This window comes from Aythya fuligula, chromosome 5 (assembly GCF_009819795.1).
Source record: "Aythya fuligula isolate bAytFul2 chromosome 5, bAytFul2.pri, whole genome shotgun sequence".
Taxonomy (NCBI): Eukaryota; Metazoa; Chordata; class Aves; order Anseriformes; family Anatidae; genus Aythya; species Aythya fuligula.
The window spans coordinates 33,516,138-33,540,286 of record NC_045563.1 but is presented as its reverse complement, the minus strand read 5'-3'; the positions used below and the strand labels follow the sequence as shown (position 1 = coordinate 33,540,286).

The window sequence follows — 24,149 nt, the reverse complement described above, 5'->3', positions numbered from 1 at the left end:
GTCCTCATTGGCTGCGCCGGCCCATCACGTGGGCCGCTCCCGTTTTTGCCTCCCCCCCCCCCCAGCACCTCAACCTCCTCCTCCCGCCTGCCCTCGGCCGGGGCCGCCCCCGCGGGTGCAGGGCGCCGGCTGCGGCGCCGCGCGGCCGTTACCGGGGCTCGGAGGGGGGGGGACGAGCGGGAGGGGGGAGGAGCGCAGCGCGGCGGCGGCCGCGGTCAAGCTGCCTCGCGACGCCCGCCGGCAGCGCGCCGCTGATTGGCCGGCGCCGCCCGCCGACGCACTTCCGCCCTGCTGCCGCCGCCGCCGCCCTGGCCGCCCCTCCCCCGCCGTGGCGCGAGGGAAGCGCGCGCGGCCGGGCGGCGGCGGGCAGGGGGCACAAAATGGCGGCCGGGGCCGCCCTCAGGGAGCCCGCGCCGCGCCCCCTCACGCCCCGCGCGGCCGCGCCACGGAGCCGGCGGCCCGCGCCCTGGAGAGCCGAGGGGCTTGTGGAAGCCGAGGGCGTGTGCGCCCCGAAAAGCGGGCGGAAACGGGCGCTGCCTCCCCTAGTTTTAAATAAAATTAATTAGGGATAACGCGGGCTGTGAGGGGCGAGGGGCTGCCAGAGCCGTTACCGGGGGTGTGCCTGCCCAGCCCCAGCCCCCGCCAACAAACCTTCTCCCATTAATGACGCCCGTTTGTAATTAGTCGTAACACGGAAATAATTATGCGTAAACAACAGTTAATTGCTTCTCACAACCACCACCACCCTCACGCCTGGAGCGCGCCGGTTACAGGCTTGGATCAATCACGCAGCCTGCGAAACGCCAGGATGCGCCTTCCTGCGCTCCCAGTGAGTCAGGGCCATCTGAAGCACACAACGTGTGGATGTTTAATGAAATCAGCCTCACGCACGCGGCAGCCAGATAAAGATTGCTGAGATAATTGTGAAGCTGCCACTTCCTAAGCCTTCCCATGTTGATTTTGCATCCCAAATAAGGGCTTCCTTGTCAGGAGGTGTGGGAGGGGTGCGCTGCTGGTGGCTGCTTCCCCAGGATGCCGCCATGGTGCTTGAACTGGGCAAACCTTTTGAGAAGAGGATGGGTCGTCTCAGAGCCACTGCTGTTTCACATCATCATCATGATTTAAGCCTGCACGTGCTGGATGTTGCCAGAGCTGCAAACTGTGTCATGATGTGTAAATGGGCAGCAAAAATAAATACATATTTTATTTCCAAAGCTTGATGCCATTGATCAACTGCTAGGGGTAAAAAGATAAGGTTGGGCAGAAGGGCTGAGCAGATTTTCTTAAAAACAGTTCCCCCAAGGAACAACGTGGGGTGATGTGGAAGGCCTGCCCCTCGCTGTTTTAGTTTCATGGCCCCAGGAAAAGCCAGCAGCTACTCGCTGGGGCTCCCAGCCTGCTTCCCCAGCAGCCTCTCTTCTCTCCCCTCTGTGAGCTTCGCTCCTGTTGGTGCTCATCTTAGGTAGAAACCTCCCAGGAAAATCTCTGTGGGAACCCCTCTCAAGCTGGCCTTTTCCTTGGGGCCAGTTCCTGAGGGGCAGAAGCTGGGATCTGCCTCAGGATCAGTGCTCCCCGAGGGGGCAGCAAGCCAGAGCCCCAGCTGCTGTAGCCACTGGAGGTTTGGCATCTCCAGCTGTGACAAGTCTTGCCCAGTATTGTTTCATCCTTTTCCCATTTGGAAGGGACCACGACCTAAGAAACCCTTCCCTGCCCGGACAGGGTAGAAAACAGTTCCCGGGAGCAGATACTGTCCCTTTGTTAGGATAACGGGTGGTTCTGAGAGCAAGGGGTTAAACCTTCCTCCCACCAGCAAAACTGCAAAGGGGGGTGATGTTTGCTTGCAAGGCAGCTCCCTGAGGGCAGATCGTTATCTCAATAGAATAAATCTCAGACCTTTTAATAAATGTGGGGAGGACAACAAACCTTTCCTAAAATACCCTTTAGAGAACATTTCACAGCTCAAGGCTGGCTCAGCAGCTCTGTTTTTGCGAGGGGCCCGGCCCTGGCTGATCCCCCCTTGCCTGCTGCTCACCTCCCAAAGCGCAGACACATGCACAGAGGATGCAGCAGGATCCGAATGGGGCCTCTGTGCTGCTGCTGGCTTCCAGCCCGAGGGAGCCAGGAGCTGCCCCCAGGGCCAGCTGAAAGCACCAGCCACAAAGCACCTTACCCGTGTCCGTGAGCCTCTGTGCAAAAGCAGTCGGCTCGGCTCGGCTCGTTGGAGTGCTCTTGGCTGGCTGTTGTTCAGTGAGTGCCCCAGCTGCCGGCTGCTTCCCAGAATTATTTCCTTTCACGTTAGAAGTGCTGATTATTCCTCAGATAGGTGAAGCCTGTAGTTCTCATGCTGCAGCATCCTCATTTGCAGCAGCCCTGATCGACATTAAGAGTGTAAACGGTGCTAAAAGACAAACCGTGTCCGTGCCCTGCAGCCTCCCCATCCTGCCAGCACCAGTGCAGGGAGGCAGGCAGAAGGAAGACTGGGACCAGGGCTCTGCCCCTCATCCGAACCAGGGCCACCTTAAGGCATCCACTCAAAGGCACCGTTTGCACACTATGCATTGCACTGAGATGCGCCCCGAGAAGCTGCAGAAATGGCAGAGACAATGCAACCAGCCAAAAGCAAAGTCATATGTAAAACGCTTTCTCCATGGATGCTACCGATAAGCAGCACAACCACATCACAAAACTGCAGAAATATCCCAGGGAACAGCACAGAAATGAGCCCGGCATGGGCTGGGGGCTGGCAGCTGCCACAGGCTTCCTCACTGCTCTCCCAGTCTCACTGTGGGCCTTGCAGGGGCAACCCTAACTGCACACCCAGAAATCTCTTCAGATTTTGCACGCCAAATGTCAATACAAGGCAAAAGGACTAGTCTGGGGACAAATTCTGACTTCACTTTCTTCCCATAGATTTGCAAAACCAATCTAACTGAGCAGAAGTTCATGACATCCTTCCTGTAAACAGAATTTCGAGGGGGGGGGTAACAAAAAACACAATGTTTTCTGCAGGTTCATCCACACTGAGGCAAAGATATGTTGTGCCCTGCCACAACATGTGGTGAAAGCAAGCCAGTGCCCTGCTTCCAGCTGGGGGATCGGCTCTGGGGACAGTCAGTTGTCGGGGAACCAGGGCTGAACGTCACCCTGCAAACACGTGGAAAGAAAGCAGAAAGCCCTGTCCTCTTGAGGATTTCACCTCGTTTCACTAACAGTGTGCTGAGGACATCTGTGCTTGTATTTGCAAAGCTCATGCTCAGTGATGTGCTATCGCCTGCACCCTTTGTAAGATATTTACAGAAAAAAAATTAAAGAAATCCACTATTTTTCCTAATAAAATTTTAGAGCCTTCCTGGAACGAAGGCAAGCACAGATTTTCTACAGGCACAGCCTTCTGATGCCAGTAAAAAATCATCTAGAAACGGGCAGGCTGCAAAGCACGACTTTGAGCTCATGCCAGCCTTGCGAAGGCATCATCCCGTGGACTTCTGCAAGCAGCTGCCCATTGCCCCGCCACGGTACCGGTACCAGGGCTCGGCGGGGCTCAGCAGCTGCATGAGCACAAGGAGGGGAAAAAAACATCTTCACCCAGGGGTGTGGGGGCATGGCATGAAGGCAGGCCGGGTGCAGGCTGCGCACTTGCCTCAGCTGTGTCACTGCCGTGCCAGGGAGCCGGCCTTTGTAAGTTCTGCTCTGCTGATACAGCGGCTGCCAAACGCAGGAGCATAAATCCCCAAATAAAGCCCCTGTGGGCCAGCCCTTGTCTGTGCTCCCAGCACTGCAGCTACAGCTTTGCAGGACTCAGCAGGCTGGGAACATTTTCCTGAGCGTATTAAGAAAGAAAACAGAGAAATAATATCAAGCTAGGCTATTTTCTGCTATAAATAGGGCCAGCTCTTCTCATTTGGATTTTTGCCTGATTATGCCTGCAGGAAAAGTTGGCCCGCTGGCCGGGCAGCAGCCCTGGGCAGTGCAAGCAGTGACCCGGAGAGCCCCCATCAATAGGTTTAAAGCACAGAAAACCCATCGAGAGGTAGAAAGCAGAGAAAACCCTTCAAGCAGCCAGCCAGGTCGCTGCCCCGGGTCCCGCTCGGTGCATCAGCCTCGGTGAGATGGCGCTGGCGCAGTTGGGCGCGTTGGCAGCCGGGCTGGCGTCACTCAGGGGTGCGGAGTCACCGGCTGCTTGCTCTGCCGGAGATTTCCACCCCCGCAGCGGCGCTGCTGGAGACGCGTGCCCGTGCTTCAGCCTCCTGCCTGCAGCCTCTGCCGTCTTTCTTTCGCCTTACCGTCAGCAGCGCCGGGATCCCACGTTGCAGCATAGGGAGGGGGGAATGAGCAAATACAGGGCAGATGGGGCTTGGGCTGCCCTAGCTGAGCGCTCAGTGTAAGTGCTTGTCCAAGCCTCGATGCCAGGATTTGATACTGCTCCTGTGAGCAGCTAAGCACCCGCATCAGATCCTGCTCTGTCTTGGGGTGCAATTGGGGTGCACGGTGTAGCCCCTGCATCTTCCCTTGCCTGCACACCCTGCAGCCCGGGTACCAGGTACCAAAAGGCTGTTACAGCTTGGTCCCTTCTCTTGCACCCAGCCACATGCCTGCAAAATGCTTCTGCTCCTACTCATATGTATCTTTGTGCAGGAGGAGGAATGATGCAGACAGCTAACACTGGGAAACGCATTAATTAGGCCTGGTGTTAGTGGCAGCATGCTGGCTTACGCCGTTCAGCAATTGGAACCTCGGCGGGCTTTGTGGCTTGGTTTAGTGCGATTTAATAAGGGGAAGTAGGGAGCAGCAGCAGCGAGTGACCAAGGGCTCCCTGCTGCAGCCGGCAGTGTGCAGGCACAGCAGCTGCAGCCGCGGCACGCACCGGCTGCGCAGAAGCGAGGAGGTGGCAGCAGCGCGCTCCCACGCAGCTTGGTTAATGAGAGGGCAGCTCCCGGGATCGCTGTCTCGCAGATTAACCCGCGAGGCAGCGAGCTCCCAGATTCGCCACGCTAATTGCCGTGGGCACGGCGCCGCTCTCGCCTGCCCCGCGGTTTCTCTCCACTCCCACTCTGTCACCTCTACTGACGCGTGTTCTCCAGCAGGTCGGGCAGTGTCTTGTATTCCCAACTCGATCTTTCCTGCATGCAAACCCTCCTTCCTCTTCACAAATTCCCGTCACCGCACACAGCAGGCAGCTGAGAGTCAGCTCCTATAAAGACTTTTCTGGAAGCTCCTCCAGTCCCATTAAATCTGTACTGAACTCACCACATGACAGAACCATAAAATCCCGGAATGGCTGGGGTTGGAAGGGACCTTAAAGAGCATCTGCTTCCAACCCCCTGCCACGGGCGGAGATGCCACTTCCCGAGGTCTGACCTATCTTTCAGATCCATTTTAAGCCACCAAAAAGAAACTGGAGGAAACTGGACCTACCCGCTGGCGGCTGCCCTTGGGGCTGGGGCAGCCCTGGACAAGGAGCTACTGCTGCTGAAGTACCCAGCCCTGCATTTTGGTGCTGTCGTCAGCACAGCCAAGGGATTTTATGCTTCCCCAGCCTGCCCACATGTAGGAACGCATTGGCTCAGCATGCCTCGAGCCGGAGGATCCTCAGAGCAGTTATTAACCGAGGGCTCCATCGTCTCGGTTTTGTCACGAGACCGTCACGCGGTGACAGGCGGCTGATTCATGCCGACGCCGAGCTCCTCGCTGTGACAGAGCCCATGCGATCAAACCCACGTCCGTCGGTATTTCTGCTCCTGGGCCGAGCGATCGATTCCGGTTTCCCCTGGTAACAAGGCTTCCTGATCACAGCCCGCATGTGTTGTCCCTAAAAACTTCTCAATCCATTGCTTCATTGCAGCCAAAACGACAGCAAAGTAGAGGTCTGGAGGCGATGCAGTCCTTACAAGCTTTCTGAGGGCAGGCTGTAGACACATCAGTGCCTTCCTGTCAGGCAGAAACTCGGTGATTTTGCTGGCCACCAGGCTCCTCGGGGGGCAAAGCCATGGTGAGCGCCGCAGCTGGGGAGAGCTTCTCTGGCTCTGCTCCAGGTGTCCCAACAGAGCACAAGGGGTGTTAACAAGTCCCTATAAAACTGGGACTCTGTACGTGGGCCCCCCACGGAATTGCCTCAACAGAAGTTAATGGTTAAAAAGGGGGGGGGGGGGGGGCATTTGGAAAAGCTGCCAGCCAAGCATTAGAGAATGAATTCTGCCAGCAAAATGCAACGTATATCAGGAAAAAAGATGCACATGGAAGTATTATTTCTTGCTGTGCTCAGACAGACTCAAACTTTTACCCAAAATTAACTGCATTTGACTCCAGCAGGTGTTCGGACTGGGTAAATCCCAGTAAAGCAAGGCTCCTGCCCAAACACAGGCCAAGAAGGAAGGTGATAGGCACGAGAACAGCTACGCATCTGGCCTCACGCACAACCTACCGAGCATGACAGCCAAATAAGGGTGGTTGTGGGAGAATTGCTTGGGTTTGTAAGGAAAACAGCCTGCCAGAAGGGTGCCTGCACCAGTGCTCCTGGTACAGAGCAGTACTGCAACCTGTACCAGCACCCAAAGCCAGCCCCCCCCAATTGGGACCCAGCTGGGAAAACCGGGGAAATGCCTTCCCTGCTCCAGCACCTCACAAACTGAGAGCCCCAGCCCTGCTGTCCAGCTCCCTCTGTAGCTGCCTTCACAGCTCACCTGACCTCTGCCCATCTTAGTTTCCTTCCCTCACTGCCTCTTCCTCTGCTGTCATTTCTCCCACCCACGGCCCAGCTGCGTTTGTACCTGCTCTGACCAGGCTTGCGTGCAAAAGGATTAAATCATCCTTTGAACCAGATCCAAGGGACAGCACTGGGCACTGGAACCTTAAAATATTAACCCCAGCATCCACTTTGCACTTTGGAAGTTGTTTCTCCTGCATTGCAGATGGGGGGTGAGCACTCCCGCCGTTCACCATCGCTCGTCCTCTCGGAGTGAGCCGGCAGGCAGAGGGCGTGCAGCTGATGGAGAACAAACGCACGAGGCGAGCCTGCTCTTCTCCGTGAGCTGGAAACCCAGAGGCTCTTCTATCTTGCGTTGGGAACATTTGACTCAGCAGCCCAATTTCACCCGCTGCCTCCAAGCCTCTCCTCCCCAGGGAGTGCTGCCAGCAGGCAGCTGGGTGCAGGCAGGTTTAAGGGGGAAGGAACTGGAGCAGAGGCTGCACGTAGGGGTAGGATGCAGCAAGCTCCTTGCCTCCAAGGAGCAGATTAATCATGGCTTGGGAAGGGAGAAAGGCTTTTAGCTGAGGCTTGCTGAGCCCATTTTACCCGTGACCCCACGCAGCAAGGGAGAAGACCCCTTCAGAGCATCCTCAGCCCCTGCCACAGAGAAGGGGCCATGACGCGGACACAGTACGTATTTTATTATTAAAAAAATGCATAAAAACTAATGACATGCTTCCCAAAGTTAGAATCTATATGTACATCTGCGCTTCCCAGGCAGCTGCAGGGAGCATAGCCTTCTGCCCTCTGCCACCGTGTGCACTGCACACGTCTGTTACCCTTTGTTAGGTGTTATCTTCTCACCTGCATTTACGAAGAGAAACCCCTTAGTGCCTGGGCTGTAAGGTTGTGCAGTTCCTATCTGTGACCGAGGAACCATACGGAGCTTCTGGAGACAGCTGTAGGCTGTATTGTGGTAGGAAACCTCACAGAAAGGACCCATGCCCAAGCCCCAGACTGGAATTTCCCTCCCTTACAAAGGGCTCGCCACAAGGGATCAAACTGGACCCAAGCTTTGTAGCGAGCCCCTAAGCTTGCAATAACCAAGAACTTGGCATTGAACAATGGGGTGTCCCGATACTGAGCCTTGCAGTCTAACTCTACTCATTGGTCCCACCTTGGCAAACTTGGCAAGTGATGACAGCGGTGGTATTTGTTTCCAAGGAAGAGCAATGAGGAATCCTAAGTCTTGTGGTTCTGCCGAGTTTTCAGCGCATTGGAAATAAAAGAAATCAAGATCTAGCAAATATTTAGGATAATTAGAGTAAGATGTAACTGCACTTCCTTGCTGGGAACCACTGCACAAAGCAAATGCTGATTTTACATTAAAATATTAAATTATTAAAAACCACAGAAGCGCTTGCAGTTACAGTGAGTCAGACATGCTGATTGAAAAACAAAACAAAATCCAAAGAGCAAAACCATTAATTTTGCCCTGTCTGGAAGGCTGCAGTGATACAGGTCTATGATCTGATGTGGCTTTTACAGCGTGCCAAAAGACCTCCTAAACAGAATGGCCAGTGGTTCTCAAGTTTTTTTGTGATGACAACTCCCTCTCTTTAGAATGAGATCTCCCTGTTCTTCCCCCCAACACACACGCACACCTTCCCCGAACTGATTTCACACCTTCACCACAGCAGCTACAGCACTGGGTTATTGGAAAAAGTCACTGAATGGTTAAAGAGAAAGATTAAAGAAAACCCATTCTAAATCAAATACTGAATCCTGCCCCTGGTGAAAGTGATGCAAGGCTGCCACTCTGCAGCTAAGCAGTCTCCTTCCCCTCCTGGAGGACAGAGCTTAGCATTAACTGGCACTGCTTCCCCTTACTGCTGGCAAGTCCTCTCTACAGCTTCCTCTCAATCCCTTTGAAGGTAGATCCTGCCCTCACCCGCGCCAGCTGCTCTCCCTCCTTCCCCTTTGAATGGCAGCTGCAAGTCTGGTCAGACCTGAGCTGATGCCAAACAGAAGAAAAAATACAAAAGAGGTGTGTGGGGTGAAGACAGATGCTGGATTTTCTTTTTTTTTTTTTCTTCCTAATTTCACCACTCATTGAAACATCTGAATCTCCTAAGAGCCCTGGGCTGAAGGAGCTGCAAGTGTTACCGCATGAAGTGTACCAGATGTTCAAACTCAATGCTGGGTGAAAGGAGATCTGCAGATTGAGAACCACTGAGGTAGGCAACATGTCTAGGCAGCACTGCTGGGTGAACACCAGGGGAATTTTCCCTGGTGTCCTGAATGACAACGTAAATACCCACTAGTGTTTTCAGAGGTACCAGTCCCAAGTCATGCAGCCAGTACCGAAGACAACATCTACACGAGAGCGAGCGCTGACTGAACACAGAGGGTGCATTCAGCTCTGCTCCAGCTGTCAGTGAGAAGGACCAGAGCACAGACTGACTGCCCACCTCGGCTTTGACCTTCTTTCAGCGGGAGGTGATCAACCCCCCACCCTACCGCCCCCCCTCCCCAAATCCAAGGGGGTGTCAGGGTTGTGGTCCGTCCAAGCTGTCCACACCTGCAGCCCACACAGCTGGTGAAAGCTGCCACAGCTGCCCACGAGCTCCGGCCGGCGTTGTTCAAAGCCATTCCAGATCCGGCATCGGAGCCCCAAGCGACGCGGCACCGTGGCTGCACACATCCCGTCCCAGGGAAGCAGAGTGTCACTGCTATGTACAGACTAACAACTTTTCTCTCCTTCTGTCTCCAGCTCATACAGAAGGCTTTTGTCCTCCCCTTCCTGCCCATCTGGATGCCTTGCAGCCTCGGCATCATCTCCAAGGCACAAGGGGCTCATGATGTAGCGATAGTCACTCGTGACAGCAGCAGCTGCCCCAGCCACGGTCTCATCACCGTCCGTGTTTGCAAAGGAGGCGTGCAGGGCAGGGTCACTGCCGGACACCTCTTTGTCCTTCCCAATGTTGACATAAAGAGGGTCCTGACTGGCAGAGAGCGTGGACATCCTCCCCCGAATCATTTCCAGCTGGTACCGGAGCATTGCGAAGCTCGGGCGTAGCTTGGGCTCGGGATGCCAACATCTGCACATGAGATCGTAGCTGCAATAGAGGAAGAGAAGAGCACTGAGACCCCACACAGCCACCCCAAAACATCCCAGCAGGGGCTCTGCACAGCGCAGCTCTGCCCAGCCATCAAGTGAGGGGAACGCCTGCAGAGGAGGTGAGTGGAGCCAGCTCCTCACCTGCTGCTGGAGGGCTCCGTCCCACCTCTACAACACTGGAGCTAGTGCAGCCCTGCACTGCTCCGGCATGTGCCTTGGAGAGGTACCACTACCTCAAGACATCCAAATTCCCTAACCTACAACATGGGTGAACATGTTCTGACCTCCTCCAGGCAGTGGCTTTGCTGAGCGGAGAAAATAGAGAATAGCAAGAATTTTAGCTTCAGTGTGTGTTTATTTGCACAGAATTTGCATAACTTTTGTTGTTAAATTAGACTGGGTACGTCCTCAGGGTATTAAATACATTTAGAGCGAGGCATTTATTTCTGCAGTCACAATTAAAAAGCACTGAGAGTTTTCCAAAACTCATTGGCTTTGGCTTCGCACAGGTGATGGCACATGGGCAGGTATTATGGATCTAAACTCGTTCCTTCCTATTTTCAAAAGCATTTTAATCAAAATAATTATTTAGAGAGTAATAAAAGGCCTGCCAAGGGATGCTGAACTTCAGCACCTGTTTGGTGCTGTTACTGGCTGCAGGCCCTGTCTTGCCACGCAGATGGTGTTTATCCTGCGGCCAAACGCCAGCCAAAAGCAGCAGTTGCCTGAGTGCTGGTGCGAGGAGATGGCACCAGGGGACGGGGGGTGATGGGCTCTGCCCCTCAGCTCACACCAGCCTGGCTGCAGCATGGCCAGAGCCATCATCCCCCTCCTCCTCCTCACACATTGCCCCCCAAAGCAGCAGCTGTGCTCCTGTTTGCTGTCACCAGTTCTGCAGGGAGCAGGGACAAAGCACAGCGCTGGCACTGGAGAATACTGCAGACAAACAAGCCTCAGTTAAGCTTGTAAGCCGAAAAGATCTGATATGGCCCTCACTGGGAAATTAAACAATTCATGATAGCTTTTACTATGTCCCTCACTTGCCATTGGCTTTATGAGCCTCTTTTGGATCTCACACTAGGTTTGCAGAAAGCTTCAATGCCTCAGTTGCCTGAATCCTGAATTATGTCCCTCTCAAGTGGCCAAAACAACTCTAAATGCTGAGCATAAAACAGAACCTTCCTATTCTGCAACACCAAATTAAAATACATGCTTTTACCCTGCCGGGTAGACACCAGGAATTCATTCGAAAGAAAGGTAAGGAACTATTGGCTGTAGTGGATCAACCCCAAAGCCCATTTGCCTCAGGATGCTGCCACTGACAGCAGCTGCCGCTGACAGAAGCCCAGAAGAAGCACATAAGCCAAGGATGAGCATATAATAAGGTGTTTCTGGCATATTTCCTTGGGTCTCAATCACTTGTAGTTCAAAGGCCTCTCAAAATGGAGGTTACTTTTTCAGTAGTTTTTGATGAATTGTTCTTCAGTGCCAGGCAGCTCACTGAATCTCTTCCCTACATTTGGCATCTTTAACATCCTATGGCCGTAAGCTCCACAACTGGGAACCACCGCTACTCACAGCAGTCAAGATGCAGACATAATGAATTTAAGCAGCGGCATAAGAATGTTTTCATTTAAGCTTGGGAACAGTTAAAATGAGCTGCTGAAAAGACAAAAGTGCACAGCTTCAGTAAGGAGTACAGATTATTCATTTACTTGGAAAAAAAAAAGTCTAGGGAGAGGAAACTATGTGGAATATTGCACCATCACAGCGTGAGGGACGGGGACTTCTTGCTGACCCTTTCACACACTGGGTATGGCTTGAAAAGGCCACTAAAGCCAGCGTTTGTAGATATGCCACAGGACTAAAGCAGGAGCATGGACTGCAATGTGCAGTTCTGTGCTCCGCAGCAGGCTACTTGACTCCTTCCTGCAAGTCTGGAATTGCCTGAAACCAATATCCACAAGGCTGTCCTGGTTTTGTTTTAGCCTGCAATTTAAGGTGGGACACTGAACTACAGAACCTTAAATCCTGTCTCCCGTGCCTTTATCATCCTGATTTCTGTGCGAGTAGTAGATCCAAGTTTGAAAACTGGAGGCCTAGCTTTGAAAAGCACCTGCAGTCCACTGCCTTTGCAATCTAGTTTCCTTGTAAACTTGCTAGACTGTTCTTCAAAGATGCTGGCCTGAGAAGGCAGGGAACAGTGAGCTTTGGAAATGCAGTTACGGTTTCTACAAAGCCAAGAGCTTCTAGCATTGATACTGTTCAAGCTCTTGAGCCAAAGTAGCTGCTTGTGGAGCTACCACGGGTTCCAGGGAGCTCTGCCAGCAGAGCAAATTTGATAGCTAACCCAGAGACTTTCTAGTGAATGCCTCTGTGTGCTGGTAAGTGGATGGATTCAGGTCACAGTCTCAGCCAGCTGCCCCCGTTTCCGTCCCATAAGCCAAACCTCTCAAGGAAGCACAAGTCAGCAGGGAGAGGAAGTACTCACACATCTTCCAGGCACTCCGGCGGCTGCTTCAGCCTGTTCCCGGTGATGAGGTAGTTGTAGATTTCTGCGTTCTCAATGCCAGCATAAGGGGTTTGCCCTCGGGTCACAATCTCCCACATGGTCACCCCGAACGCCCACTGAAAGGGAACAACACAGAGAACTGGTGAGCTCCCCATTTGCGCGACATGGACAAATGAGAAGGCAAGTCCACAGGCCTGAAGGAGAAAACTAAGGCAAAACCCAGTCAGAAGGCAGCAAGGAATACGGGAGAAGGTATCAGAAAAGAAAAACAGAACAAGCAAACAAGGGAAAAGGAAGCAAAAATCTCGGAGGATTGAGAGAAGTTATGTGGAAGAATGTCTAAGCACTGATGTATTCCTGCTACAAAGTTCCATCAGTGCTTTCTGTAGGATGGAGTATCATTGCTACACATGTACATGACTGTATGGGTTACGTGCAATTGAGATTAGGTCACCTTCAAATTTTAATGCAGAAAAGTAAGAAAAAAGAGTGAGTAAGAGACTGTCCATAGAGAAGAAAATGAGGAGGATAAGGGAAAACGTGAAGGAGACGATGGGGATAACAACTGAAGAATGAAGAAAGACCAAAGGACAGCAGGAAAAGGAGAAAAGAGTTCACTTCTTCTTCTTCTTGACATGAGTCACTCATGTATTTTTAGTCCCAAGCTCTGAGAATACCCAAGGCAGAGGTGGCACTGTCCCTCCAACACAAGCTACCAGACAAAGTCCCTTTTCCCACCACTAGGGAGTTTTCCCATCCTCCACGAACACAGGATTCCTCCACTTCTGCAGAAATACAAGCAGCCCCCGAACACACCAAAGCAACTCACCACATCACTGTGTGTTGTGTACAGATTATCCGCCAGACTTTCCAGAGCAAGCCACTTCACTGGCAGCTTGGAAGCACAGCCCTGACGGTAGTAGTCTCCACTGTAGATTTTCTTAGAAAGCCCGAAGTCTGCAACACTCACATTCATGTTCTCATCCAACCTACGGGAAAGTGTTAATGACTAAGAAAAGCATTTAATGGCTACCTCAGGCAAGAAAAGAGGTACGTCCAAGATTTCCTGGCCGGGAAACTGAGGTATGTAGTCATCAAGTATTACCCAGAAGGATAATGACTTCATCTATTTGATGACCAATGTGAAATAGTTGAGTGGTCTCACATCAGTTCCTTGAGACTAACAGGGTGACAATTAGGAACAAGGAAGTAAGCAAACAGCCACGCTCAGATGATCCACTCTGTCATCCAGAGTGAACTCGGATAGTTTCTGCAGGCTCAAAGATCAACAAACGACACTGGCATTGCTCATTGCTGTCCGTGAGACCTGTACCCTGTGTAAGTGATCAAAAAAACACAGTGCTTGCCTAGATTGCACATTACAAATGCTTGAACTACATCTGCAAGCCATTCTGATCAGGCCAGGCTAATTTTCTGAATTGATCCGTAACCTGCTTAAACCTAGGCACTTTAGAAGGTAGTACCAGTGAAGCCCATAAAGATATTATGCTTCTCGGTTTCATAACGGACTCTCCTGCTTTCCCCAAGATGTGATGAAATAGGCATTCAGCTTCCTCTGAAGGAAGTCTGCTATTTTTTTTTATTGTTCTTTAAAAACAGGAAAACAGCATGGGTTTCTCAGAAGTGTTGGAGCAGACTAACTCCTCATTTTTCATTACAACCATCAGGCTCCTGTCTGTACATCCGGACGTTTAGATGCCTTTAGAAATCAGTGTCTTCTTGTTGATTTTATTGGTTGTGGTGGTTTTGTTCAGAGGCAGAGTTCTGTCTGCCAGAATGGGTTGTTCCTTACTCCATTCTCAGGGAGGAAGCAGAGAGGAAAGGACAAAAACCAGACTTTTCTTCCCTTCAAAGCAGGCAAGGCAGTTTGGGGATGTGAACAGCAATGTGGGATCATGCAGCATGTTCACCATGCAATTATTTTTAAAGGCGTTCTCCATATTAGCCATTCTTCACATGCTTTCCAGGAAATTCTACATTTCTTATATTGTGAAAATCAAGTCCTCCAAATAGACGCAAAGAATACAGATTTCAGGCTATACTTAAAGTTCCTTTCTCCTAACACAGCCAAACCCTTTTTCTCCCGTTGGTTACATTATAAGGCGGAACAAATAGCCCATGCTGACACACAGCTATTAGAATGACTAATTACAAGCACATATTGTAATCAACGCAGTGAAAATATATGCTCAAACCAATGATGGGATGGGTCCTTATAAATAGGGACAAGCTGGAAGTTGAAGGTTAAGAATTGCCCCCCACAGCATTCCTGGAGACGATCCCTCCCCACTTCTGTTGTGCATCCCTCTATTATCCCTTCTGGTCATTCTCTAAAAGCTCATGGTTCACTTACATGCAGTTCCGAGCTGCAAGGTCTCTGTGTATGAAATTTTTTGAGCTCAAGTACTCCATCCCGCTGGCAATGTCAATCATGAACTTGAGGAGTGTCTGAACAGGCAAGTTCTGAAAGAAATAATAGTTTGAGGTCTGTTCCTGGACACTTTCAATGACTTATGGCAAGACTGCAAGATTTACTGCTAGCTTACTAAGCCAGAACATGTGGATACAGGGAGGGAATGGAAAGCACAAGTTGGTCCTCAATGTGCATGGGATTAAATACTTCAACATCTTATCCCAAACACAGCTTTCTCTGGTATCAGAATCTGATCATCTATCAACACCTTTGGGAGACCAAGCCCAAACTGATCTGCACGTTCTCTGAACATCCACACCCTCCCTAAAGGAATTTTAAATAAAAAAGACTTACAAAAGGGTTTTCCCCAATCCGTGACATCAGCAGAAAAGCGTGAAGGTCTCCATGCTTCATGAAGGGCAGGATCACCATGGGAATTGGGAGACGGCCCTTGGGACGGCTCCGTAGACTGACTCCTGGAGAGCACACACAAAGAAAAGAGGTTTTAGCAAACAGATCAGGACCATCTTACAGGCTGCTGGGCTTTTCTCTTACAAATCTGGAGGAAAAAGACGTGCATTTTTGGTGGATAGGTTCTAAGCTCGTTTGCGTGCTCCTGTAGTATTTGCAAGAATGGGAGGAATGGCTTAAATGAGATTCTTACTGCAGGTGTACAAGGGCTGCACATTTGTTTTGAGCACTTACACCCACTCCAACCTCTTCTAGGCCTGGGCAGGAGCACTTGCTTGCTCCCTACAACACCACAGGGGTGGCTGCACCACCACTGCTGTTGGACAGCAGCACAGGTGGGCACGTGAGGCTGAAGGGGATGGTGCAGGAGCGGGAAGTGCTCCATGACACCACGAGCAGCACTGCTGGCTTACCAATCAGTTTGGTGACATGCGGGTGGTCGAACTCCTTCATGCACGCAGCCTCTCGCAGGAACTCCTCGATGTCTGTCGAGGTGAAGATGTCCGCTAGAAAAAAAAAAATCATTAAGTTTTTTCCTCAGTGGGTGGCTCCAAGGGACGTTGCAGATAATGATTATCAGAAGCTTTTCGTAGAGGATGTTTCGCACATCCTCTCAGACCTACAGCTAGATGAGCCAGTTTACAACAAAAGCAGAGCCTAACACTTTCTCCTGGGACAGAATGCAGTAAGCATACATCAGGGACATCTGGTAAATTGCTTCTTGGCACAGGAAAGACCTGCCAATTAGCAGCTCTTTTCTCAGCAACAACTTTCCTTGGAAGCCACAGAAATCACGTGTGGATTAAAGATGTTAAGAATACATTAGCTAAAGGGACCTAAATTACAGTGTCAGGGAGAGGAGATGGCGCACAGAATTAAAGAAGACACTAAGACAGAGGAGATGGCCTGGAGCCCCGAGCTACAGTGGCAGAAATCAACTCATCTTTGATGAGGATGGCATGAAATATCCACACTTTCGCATCTCTTAGCACAAGTGAGTCTTCTAATGCGCTGGAGCTCAGATTTCTTAAATAGCCACAGTAGTGGAGAGCTCAGACTAAATTCAACAATGACATACATCAGCATAAATTTGAAGTAAAATATTTCTCACTTATTACCCGAGATTTATGGAATTGCAACAATATAATCAAGAATTAGTCCAGCAGTCTACCTCCCCCACTGGTGCTGCTGAATTTAGCGGGAGCCCTCCAGCACTGCTGGCAAGATCAGACTCAGACCTACACAGGAATATTCACATTATTTGCTGTAGGCAAGCATTTTAATATGATTCAGAAGACAGAAGTGGATTTCCTTTCTACAGCCAATGGAGAAAGAAAGGTGCCTCTGGAAGGTGATACAGAGTTCAAGTTAGATGGCTGAACGCAGACAGTTTGACTATTCACAAAACTGCTTGCAAACTGATTTATTTTACTGTTGAAACTGGAGAAAATGATATAACTCACACTAACTGGTATCAGTGCACTTAGTACAGACTGGCATTCTGTGGCAGCCAATTTTAACTTCAAAGGTAAGCAAGCGTGACTCTGCTTTCAGCCAGTCACAGTTAATTTTTGCCCTACAGGCACGAGGGCTAAAATAACATAGGTTAACATATATATAGGAATGCACACACACTGTTTCACTTATACCTGCTAATTGCTTTTGCTGTCACACATTTCTACCTGATGAACGTTAGCTGACCTTGTTATGTATACTCCTCAAACAAGCGACTGGAAGGCAGTTAGACTATTCTGTCACCTACTCCTGACGGAAGTGAGTTAGTTTGCCCCTACATTCAGTCCCAACACTCTTCTGTTTATTCTAGGACACATGCTTGGAGAAATGTGTTTTTCACTGCTGGATTGTTACTGCAAAGCAGACCTGCCTGAGCTGTCTGTGCCGCATGATGTAGTACTGTGTCGAATCAAGCAACTGAACAAGATCCTGTGCACACAAAAGCTGTAGCTATGACTTGCTTTTGGTTGCAATCACTGTTTGTTAGATGCTGTACAATCAACTAAGGTGGCAGAGGTCCTTCCCGGAAGAGTTACTACAAAGAGACTGAAATGAAAGCAGTGGGAGAAAACACTTGTAGAGGGGTTGAGTGGGAAGCTCAGAGAAGAGGAAGGAAGAACGTCAGGAGACATTTGCTGGAGAACAGGACAGACAGCATTTAATCTTTTTAAGCTCTCTTTCTCTTAAGGACTTCAGGTAGCCCTACTGCCACTTACCTTTTAGCATCTTTACTGCCACTTTCTGGAAAGAGCCATCATCTAGCTTCAGTAGTGCCTCTCGAACTGACCCAAATTCCCCTGTGAAATGACCAGAGCAGGCAGTGAGGGAACAGCTTCTACTGAAGAACGTATGATTCACAGCAGGTTCACACGAGGGGTCGCTGACAAAGAAGCTGAGCAAGCACAAGAAATGCAGCTACCAGCTTCATTTTTTCCATTCTGCAGCTCCACTCGGCAGTTTTCAGCATGTGCGTGCCTAGAAGTAGCACTACCAGCAGACAGACGCCACTGTGCTGGCAGTCCAGAAAACAAAGGAATGCAACAGGCAAAGAAAGCAATCCTCTACCAGGCAGACAACGCAGAGTCAGAGCATAAACCGGGATCCCAGGCAGGCATTTCTGGGGAAGACACATCATGAGAAATGCAGCTACGCAAAACTCTGGTCAGGGAAAGGACTGTTAGCTGGAGAGACGAGTGGATGAGCTGGCTGAGGAAGCTCAGTGCTGACCATTTTTGGAGGTGACAGCTGTCAGAGCTTACAGTCCAGTAATGGTGCCAGGACTCAGTCAGTTGAGACACAATCAGGCCTTATCTCTCAAAATTCAGGGAACAGTTTGCATGAATCATTGCTGGCCAGACAAAACATACAACACCTACCTGTGTGTACATGGTATGTTAATTCATACAAGGAAGAGTTCAGCCTTGTGTGTTCTCAAAGGGAGGTTACAGGAAATGCAACTAGTTAAATCCCTTAAAGATTATTTTACCCTGGAATAGCTTTATACCATAGCATAACAGCCTCTTTGCATTAATTCTGGCTCTAGATTTGCTCTCCATAATTTGGTAACTAATTACCCCATCCAAGATGTGTTACTGATGAGAAGAAGGCAAGAATGGCACCATGCCACATACCCCAAAAGCATCATCTTTCCACTATCTTTTCAACAGTGTCCTTGACTACTGCCTGGCATGTGTTATTTCACAATAATCACAAGCAGTGGATCAGACCACAAAGAGGACAAAAGGTAAGGATCACAGCAATTTTATATTGCTCCTGTATTTTGGAACTGTTTCTCAGCTGCAGAGTCAGCAGAGCCCAAAATAACACAGCCATGCCCTCTTCTAACACACACACTGAGCATGAGTTTGGGGGAATGGGGCTGACAATACTGAGCAGATCCTGCCAGCTGGCATCCTTCCACCAAGGGCCCCAATACAGCCAATTCCCACTTTGTTACCTGTTATGAGGGCAGCCCAGGAGGGTTAAAGCAGGATCCCAGAAACTGGCTAAGAGCTGACACTGTTAGCATTGTTCAGCCCTCTGACCTTCTGCAGGAAGGTCATCTTCCTGCTCTGAAAGAGCCTTCAGAAACAGATTTGTTCTGGGAGGGATGGAGCGGAAGAAAGCTCCCAGTGGGCCAGGGTTAAAGTGAATTCAATAAAACTAGTCTTATAAAGAAAAAGGAAGCCAAACACTCCAGCTCCCTTTTGCTTATGACCCCTGATTTATGATACTCTTTTAGTTATTCACTTTATCATTACACACTTTCACTTATTCCTAAGAGATTGCCCTCGGCTTGAAAAAGTAGGATGATTCAACAACTAGTACACTAACCAGCCTGCAATTTTGGAAGTCTAAACCCAAAACCATCTTTTTACAGAGTTCCTGGGCCAGTCTATTAGCTAAAGATAGGTGAGAAGCACCCCACTTTAACTCTGCCCATACCTCTTGACCTAAAAATTTCAGAGGAATGGTAAGAGCACCTGTGTGGGAGATCCAGCTGGAAACCTACAATAAGAGTTCCCATGAACCTAAATGAGGACAAATGCCAGCAAAATTCAGAACCTGTTCCAAATGTGCCTCCAAATTCCCAAACCAAAATCTGGAGCCAAACCACCTGACATGCTGAGAACACATGAAATTGAATCAATGTATTTGTGAGGCATTGTGGTGCCTGTGGTACATCATCTGTCTCTGTATTGTCTTAGTATATTTGAATGTATGCTGGTATGGAAGGAATTTTATATCATCCCTTTGTAAGGAGAAAGGAGAGAAGCTTAAGTGAACATTCCTTTGTTTAAACCTCTGAAAGAAATTCACACCCCAGTGAATCAACAGCACTTTGGAAAGCTGAACATTTTGTGACTCTGTAGAGCCATACTATAGGTATGGCTTAGCTAATATTCCCTCAGTCACTCAAAACTTTTGAAATCTTTTACCCCAGTGGAACAAAGTGTCATTGAAATTGCCAGCTACATACAGAAGAACAGAAAACCAGTTGCTTGTAATTGCTTCTCTGTGCTCAGCAGTAAAGGCAACACACGTGGACTTTTACTGTAAATTCTTATTCAGGTTTTGGTTCTTACCCTTGCCTAACATCCTTCCCAGGGTGAACTGCTGTTCCTGGATTAGGACATCTTTGAGTTTTGTCTTCAGCTCATCACTGATCCCCACACTCTCCACTAAAAGAAAACAAAAGAAGGGTCAAATCATGGGTACTTAAATGTTCTGTCACAACATCAAGAGTCACCTGTTCTAATCTCATCTCCAATCTGATTGGAACTATTGTAAATAGCTGAGAGTACAGAATGCAATCAGAAGGGACACTGGATGGACACCAGCTCATCCAACTTCATTTAAATTGATGGAGCTGTACCTATTTTCAATAGTCTGACTGGCACACAGACTATTTTAAGAACAGTACCAGTCTCACAATACCTGGCTGAATGGGTAACAAGGTCCAACACTATGTTCACTAGACTAATGAAAAGATCTCTAAATCTTTGGGAGCAAAGTCAAAGACAGCTGGAGCATCATCCTAACCCAGCTGTTCAGAGCTGATACAGAGAGCTGTGCCCAGGCTGAATCAGAAGGCAGAAATGGATCATCTGAACTCTGGCCATTCCTGGGACTCAATCTGCTGTTTGAGAAGTTACCAGTTCCTGGCCTCCCAGGACTGATCAGTTGGTTCATGCTTATAGAAAACTGAGCTAAAGCATACTGCTAATATTGTTAAGCCATACTCATTTCACTGTTACATTATATTACAGTTAAAAGAGTCCCTGTAGTGTAAAACTGGGGCAGAAGAGCGATGCATTTGAGTGTAAGGCATTAAGTTTCAGTCATCGTGAATTTAAGTGGCAAGTAAATGATGCTATGTAACTGGTATGGTAACAGCAACTCTGGCCTTTCACTTTTGCTATCATCCACAGACTGCCTAAGCATCGTTGTATATTATTTCCCATATTCTTGATCCAAAAACATCAGGTTCAGGGAAAACACAGAGCACAGTATATGCATGCATGCAACTTCTCACATAGAATCAATTCAGGTCATGTTACTTACACGTTGCTTCAATGAGCTCTGGGCCCTCCCTGTTGAAAGACCTGGCAGCTCTGAAATGGACTGCTGGATCCCCTCGGCCAACCACACTGCCAAAGGCATGGCTAGAAGGCAGAAAAGGGTGTGATAGACAGTATGCATGATTGTACTCAAACCACAAATGTTTTTGCAAAATAATCAGTCTGAAAACCACACTGGAAGAAAAAGCAAAGATGTCTCTAAGCAGCACAAGGAGAACTTTCCTTACCCAAACCGTGTTTCCTTCCTTCTTTTCCGAAGCAGAATAAGAGCCAGGGCAACAGCTGTGACCAGCGCTGTGAGAATGCCCAATGCCACAGGAACCCAAGATGTCCCATAAGGAGGTTGTCTCTGGCCACCTAGATGATGCAGAAAACACCAGTCAGCAAACAGAAGAATGTCAATGGTAAACAGACCATATCAGGATATATAATCTTTGTTTTTAAACGGAAAAATCATCTTGCTGAGGTTGATATACACAGGGTAACATCGTGCACTGGAATGTGGCATAAACAACTACTCTAGCTGTTTGACGCAGCAAAGGCAGTGCAAACACATCCAGTTATCAGACCCCATTCTTAGCTTGAAGCACTTAAAAAGTAAGAGGCAATGCTCCAGATTATACTACTTTATACGACATCATGATCTGGGGCACTTTAAATTGGAGTCTCATGTTAAAACCCTTACTTAGTAAGAGGATTTTGCATACAAGTTTCACTTTGTCCTGTTGGTGGCAGCCAGCAGAGGCTTGACCAGGCTACATAGTACTGCCCGAAAGCCATCCAGATAACATTTTGAAAGACAATAGCTCCTTGTGGCTATCTGGTTAAGGCCATCTACATTTCCCCTCCCACAAAGAGAAGCACCTTGTGGGACTTGGTACTGGCTGTAATCTCCCAGTGTCGTTTTTTGGTTTTAACTTCTCAATGTCTCTCTGCCAAAGAGAAGTAGAATAATAATAAAAAAAAGTTCCCTACAAGTCAAGAAAGAAGTTACCCAGCATGCAGGTTACAATTCTGGTCCAGCATTTGCTTTCAGATTATGCATATTTTGCCTACAAACTCTCCTCCACAGAAGACATGGACATGCTGCCAATCTGAGTAAGCTACCAGTGAAGGAAGATTCTGCACCAGTATGGTTATGAAGAGAAGAATATTATCTATGCTTGGCAAACAGCAGATAAATTAATCCAATTCCCTGAGAGATTTCTTCTCCAAATACAATTGCTGAAGATTAAATGCCAATTTGAATAGGTTTATTAAAATCTCGGATAGCCGTCGTATCTTCTAATTGTTTAAGAACAAATAAGTACAGGTAACAGATCCCTAAGCACTTTTCACCTTGCTCCCTTGCACATCTTCAACAGTTGACTGTGCTTTACCAGAAGCCAACGAAGAGTCATCTAAAATGGTGTAAATAATCCTATTATGTTATATGCCATGAGAGTGTAAGTAAATCTGTCCTTAAAAGAGATGGTAGGGTAATGGGCTGAGATTGGGATGAATCTCTGCACAGATGTATGTGAAAAGGTGTGAGACATTCTTACAGGCAGAGCCCTGGCAAGCAAAGGGCTTCTGCAGCTCGTTTGCTAGTTTCATTGTCAAGCCTTATCACCCAAGTTTTCAAGGAAACACTGTTAGCCTAATAAACATGCAGGGCTTAAGGAAACAGAGCTCTAGAGAATTCTGCTCTTACAAAACATTATCAGAGCTTTAGCACCCATTCATCAGCATCTTATCTTTTTCAGAGACTCTCATGTTCTCTTCCCACCCAGAAGGTTTTATGGACTCTGAGTTTTATGATGCCCCTTTTTTGCTGCTCCTTTTGACCTGGCCTTCAAAGCTGCTAATGAGGAGGGAGAGGGATCAGAAACAGAACTGCAACTAAAATACAATGCAAGGCAACTCCAACCCTCTCCACAATTCCCAAGCCAATCACTCAGACTGTTTCTGCCACACAATCAGGGGAGGAACAGGTAACAACACTGAGGTAAAAGGTCCTCTCTGACAGCTAACAATAAGGTTTCCTTGCACCCACAGTGAGACAAGTCTCTCTCTGACTGTTTGTCTACTCTGCCTGGTCTGGCCTGGTAGAGAGCAGGACTTAGGTCACTTTAAGGGGGGTTTCTCCAGAAGGAAGACAGCTGAAAACAAAACACAAAGCGACTCCTTGTTTCTGAACTGCCAGGAGTCAGGAGCCTATCCCACAGTTTACAGCAAACATGTCAGAAAGAGATGAGAGTTGAAATTCACTGTTTCTCCTGCTCTGCCCCACAGATCTTGGCTTCCCACTCTTGCCACTGAGCTAAGGAGGATGGCTGCAGCCCAAGAGAAGATCAAGCTGCTTCTCCTCCCCCGGCTCTGCCGCTCTCAAAGCTCCTGCTCTCCCCTCTTCCGAGCAGCATATGCCTTACAACTGCACAAGGCAGACAGAAGATGCTAGTGCCAGATGAGCTTAAATGAGTGTTTAGGAGCCCTTTGATGATAAGAACGCTTTTTATTTCTGTAGTAGGTCTTTTATTGCAAAGGTGTACAAAAAAAACAATCCAGGAGACCTCTCCTGCTTATCATCATGAAGATTACAGAGAGAAAAAATGCTATTAGACCACCCTATTCCTTGCCGCAATGAAACAGGTTTCTACAGAGGATGCTTCTGAACATATTAAAACAACCTTTGTTAATAGTGCACAAGATCTCTGCATAGGCAGGGTGGAGCTCCTACTAGCTCGCTGTGATGACAAATACGCCTTAAAGTTTATACAAGCTTAGTCATCCCTACTGCCGCACTGGGAGCTGGTCAGAAACCACCCCTGGCATTTCTCACAGAAAGCAACCAGTGCCAGGCTTGCTATTTTAGGAAAGGAAGCAACTTATTTTCTACCAGGCCTGAAACAAAACTGCAGTCTTTCTGCAGCTCTGCCGTTTAAACGGCCTGTCAGCTTTTCCACAGTGAACCTTTATTTCCAGGCTGTTATGCTTGTGAACAAATTATGTGTTTTCAGACAGCACTTGGCCAAAACATGCACCACTCCTGACGCTACTTTTTTTTTTTTTTTTTTTTTTGAAGTGGTTTGGTAAATAAAAACAAGCAAACATTTTGTGCTTTCAGGATTATCCCATTCCAGCCTCATATAAAATGCAAATCCTGTACATTCCCTGGGGTTTCTTGCCGGTGCCGGCTACTTTCTGGAGGGATTTTCTAGTCCTTTCAGGTACTTTTCTCTGTATTTGGCTGCCACAGAAGACAACAGCAGAAGAAACATGATGGAGCAGATGCCTAACCTCTAGTAGAGCCAGCCCTGGACCTCTGCACCTATTCATTCTGCTTTGAA

General features: G+C 48.8%; 1 protein-coding gene across 2 annotated transcripts in view; it reads right to left on the bottom strand.

The window, feature by feature from the left end:
* Nucleotides 1-7,362: 7,362 nt before the first annotated feature.
* The window catches only part of TYRO3 (TYRO3 protein tyrosine kinase), a 39,715-nt gene continuing 22,928 nt past the window's right edge, over nt 7,363-24,149 (bottom strand). For both annotated transcript variants that reach the window (XM_032188441.1, XM_032188442.1), the window contains 10 exons: nt 21,048-21,177; nt 20,804-20,904; nt 19,825-19,920; nt 17,455-17,535; nt 15,637-15,729; nt 15,107-15,228; nt 14,693-14,802; nt 13,148-13,307; nt 12,298-12,434; nt 7,363-9,804 (listed from right to left, as the gene is read on the bottom strand). In XM_032188441.1, coding sequence (XP_032044332.1) covers nt 9,429-9,804; nt 12,298-12,434; nt 13,148-13,307; nt 14,693-14,802; nt 15,107-15,228; nt 15,637-15,729; nt 17,455-17,535; nt 19,825-19,920; nt 20,804-20,904; nt 21,048-21,177 — 1,406 coding nt within the window. In that variant the 3' untranslated portion in view covers nt 7,363-9,428. The remainder of the gene's footprint in view (nt 9,805-12,297; nt 12,435-13,147; nt 13,308-14,692; nt 14,803-15,106; nt 15,229-15,636; nt 15,730-17,454; nt 17,536-19,824; nt 19,921-20,803; nt 20,905-21,047; nt 21,178-24,149) is intronic.